The sequence below is a fragment of the Palaemon carinicauda genome, chromosome 14, assembly GCF_036898095.1.
Source record: "Palaemon carinicauda isolate YSFRI2023 chromosome 14, ASM3689809v2, whole genome shotgun sequence".
Lineage (NCBI taxonomy): Eukaryota > Metazoa > Arthropoda > Malacostraca > Decapoda > Palaemonidae > Palaemon > Palaemon carinicauda.
This window is the reverse complement of record NC_090738.1, coordinates 41,864,036-41,866,535: the sequence shown is the minus strand read 5'-3', so window position 1 is coordinate 41,866,535 and position 2,500 is coordinate 41,864,036. Positions and strand designations below refer to the sequence as shown.

General features: G+C 31.8%; 1 protein-coding gene across 4 annotated transcripts in view; it reads right to left on the bottom strand.

Moving 5' to 3' along the window:
- Window positions 1-2,500, bottom strand: part of LOC137653551 (cell adhesion molecule Dscam2-like) — a 75,299-nt gene that overhangs the window by 47,383 nt on the left and 25,416 nt on the right. For all 4 annotated transcript variants that reach the window (XM_068387037.1, XM_068387039.1, XM_068387038.1 and 1 more), the window contains exon 7: window positions 1,072-1,216. In XM_068387037.1, the coding sequence (XP_068243138.1) occupies window positions 1,072-1,216 (145 nt within the window). The remainder of the gene's footprint in view (window positions 1-1,071; window positions 1,217-2,500) is intronic.

Below are 2,500 nucleotides of genomic sequence, written 5' to 3'. Positions count from 1 at the left end.
AACTGTGAACTATTTCCTCCTGTAGTTACAATCCCTGGTTGTACGAGACAAAAAATGAACATTACAAATCTAACAAATAAATGTAATCGTTTTGGAAAACTTCAAATCATCTTTCGATGAATTACAAACTGAATGATATAAAATTTATTGTTGAAAAAAAATAATCTTTTAATTACCATAAATATTAATCAAATGAAAACAAGTTTGGTTTATAGGAGTATTGTTTGTGCTATTAAACATGAGGGAAGAAATAAAACAGTCATGAAATTTATAATACAGTACTGATCTGATTACTGAGAGAGAGAGAGAGAGAGAGAGAGAGAGAGAGAGAGAGAGAGAGAGAGAGAGAGAGAGAGAGAGAGAGAGAGAGAATATTCATATAGTGCAACTGAAGTGAAAATGATTTATAAATCTAGCAGAGTGTGGATTTAAAATTTTATCTGCACAGTCTTAGAGAGAGAGAGAGAGAGAGAGAGAGAGAGTCTGAATGTCTTCAGGATAGAGTTTTTGTTTTGCTTGGTTAGCCATATTTGTCTTATTAATGGAGAAATAAATTGTAGTATCGATGTAAAAAGAAATAAAAAAATAAAAAATACGAAATAAATTAATCCACAGTTACATTCCTAAAAAAATACTTGATATCTTAGAGGCCTTCGTTCCTCTTTGGCTTGTTGCAGTCTGCTTTTCCAATAATAATAATAATAATAATAATAATAATAATAATAATAATAATAATAATAATAATAATAATAATAATAACAATAATAATATTAATAATAATAATACTAGAAATAATAATAAAAATAATAAATATAATAATTGGCTATCAATAAAACGGGATAAGTTGAAAAAAATAAAAGTATATAACCAACGAAAAACGAAAACAAAATACATTAACTCCGAATAAGGAAAGAATGATAATAAATGGAGTCGTAAAAACATAATCAATACAACTAGGAAAGATAAATAATAATGAAAATTATGAAAAATCAGATGAAATGCAAAAGCATTACAGCCTTGATAGGAAGTTAGATTAAATCGAGCGGTCTCGAATCCCAATGAAACATTTACCTGTCCGACTGTGGGATGGGGAGTCCATCGAGCGTCCAGGTGATGGTGGGCATTGGATTTGCAACAGCTGAACACCTCAGGGACACCGAAGGTCCCGGTTGGATGGTCTGCTCGATGAACCTGTATTGCAGAACTGGCTTGGAGTCTGTCGGGGGAAGAAAGTCAAAAGAATAACGTCAATACGTCGTTTCTCAAAATGTAAAACTGTGAAGACTATGTTTAAAAAAACATGTTCTGTTTTTTGCATAAACAGAGGTCTGTCAGGGAAAGTTCAAAGAACAACCTCAATTTTTTTTTTTTTTTTTTTCAAAATGTGAAATTATAAATACTGACATGTTTAAGAATATGTTTGAGGTTTGCATAAATGCGAAATGTGAATATTAATATGTTTAAAAAAACATGTTCTGTTTTTTGCATAAACAGAGGTCGGTCAGGGAAAGTTCAAAGAACATCAACATTTCTTTTCTTTTTTCAAAATGTGAAATTATAAATACTGATATGTTTCAAATACGTGTTTCGATTTTGCATCAACACAGGTCTGTCGGGGAAAGTCAAAAGAACAACATTGATACTTCGTTTTTCAAATGTAAAATTGTGAAGACTAATATGTGTAAAAAAAAAAAAAAAAAAAAAAAAAAAAAAAAAAAAAAAAAAAAAAAAAAAAAAACATGCGTTGTTATTGCATAATCAGAAATCTGTCAGGGAAAGTTCAAAGAACAACCTCAAAACATTACTTTTTTCAAAATGTGAAATTATAAATATTGACATGTTTAAGAATATGTTTGAGATTTACATAATCAGAAGTTTGTCAAGGAAAGTTCAAAGAATAACTCCATTTCTTTTTTCAAAATGTAAACATTTCGAAAAAATGTAAAGTCTCTCTCTCTCTCTCTCTCTCTCTCTCTCTCTCTCTCTCTCTCTCTCTCTCTCTCTACGATACTCTTTTACATGACAGCCGTCAGGGGAGGAAGTAACAAGATAACATCCCATGCCACATTCATCTTTACATTCTTGGAACGATGGTAAACCGTCCAGGAATATTGCTACAATGACTTCAAACATACATAAACTAGAGAGGCAGTCAATAGAGCGCATACCTCCGCCACAACAGCTTATTTCTCGACTTTTTGCTCGACCTTGACCTTTGACCTTAACATGTATTAATTGGCGTGGGTTTTCATACACTCAAATATGAGCTAAGTTCGAAGTGTCTGTGATAACGATGTCTACACTCCTGGCTGAATACGGGAATTGGACATTTTGCTTGATCGTGACCTTGACGTTTGACATTGACCTTCCAAAATTTAACCATTCCCTGCTTTTTACATAACAGTTAATCCCTGCAAGTTTCATTACTTTATGACTAAACTTGTGACATGGAAGCTGTTCACAAACAAACGCATACAAACACACAAACAAAGGCGAAAAC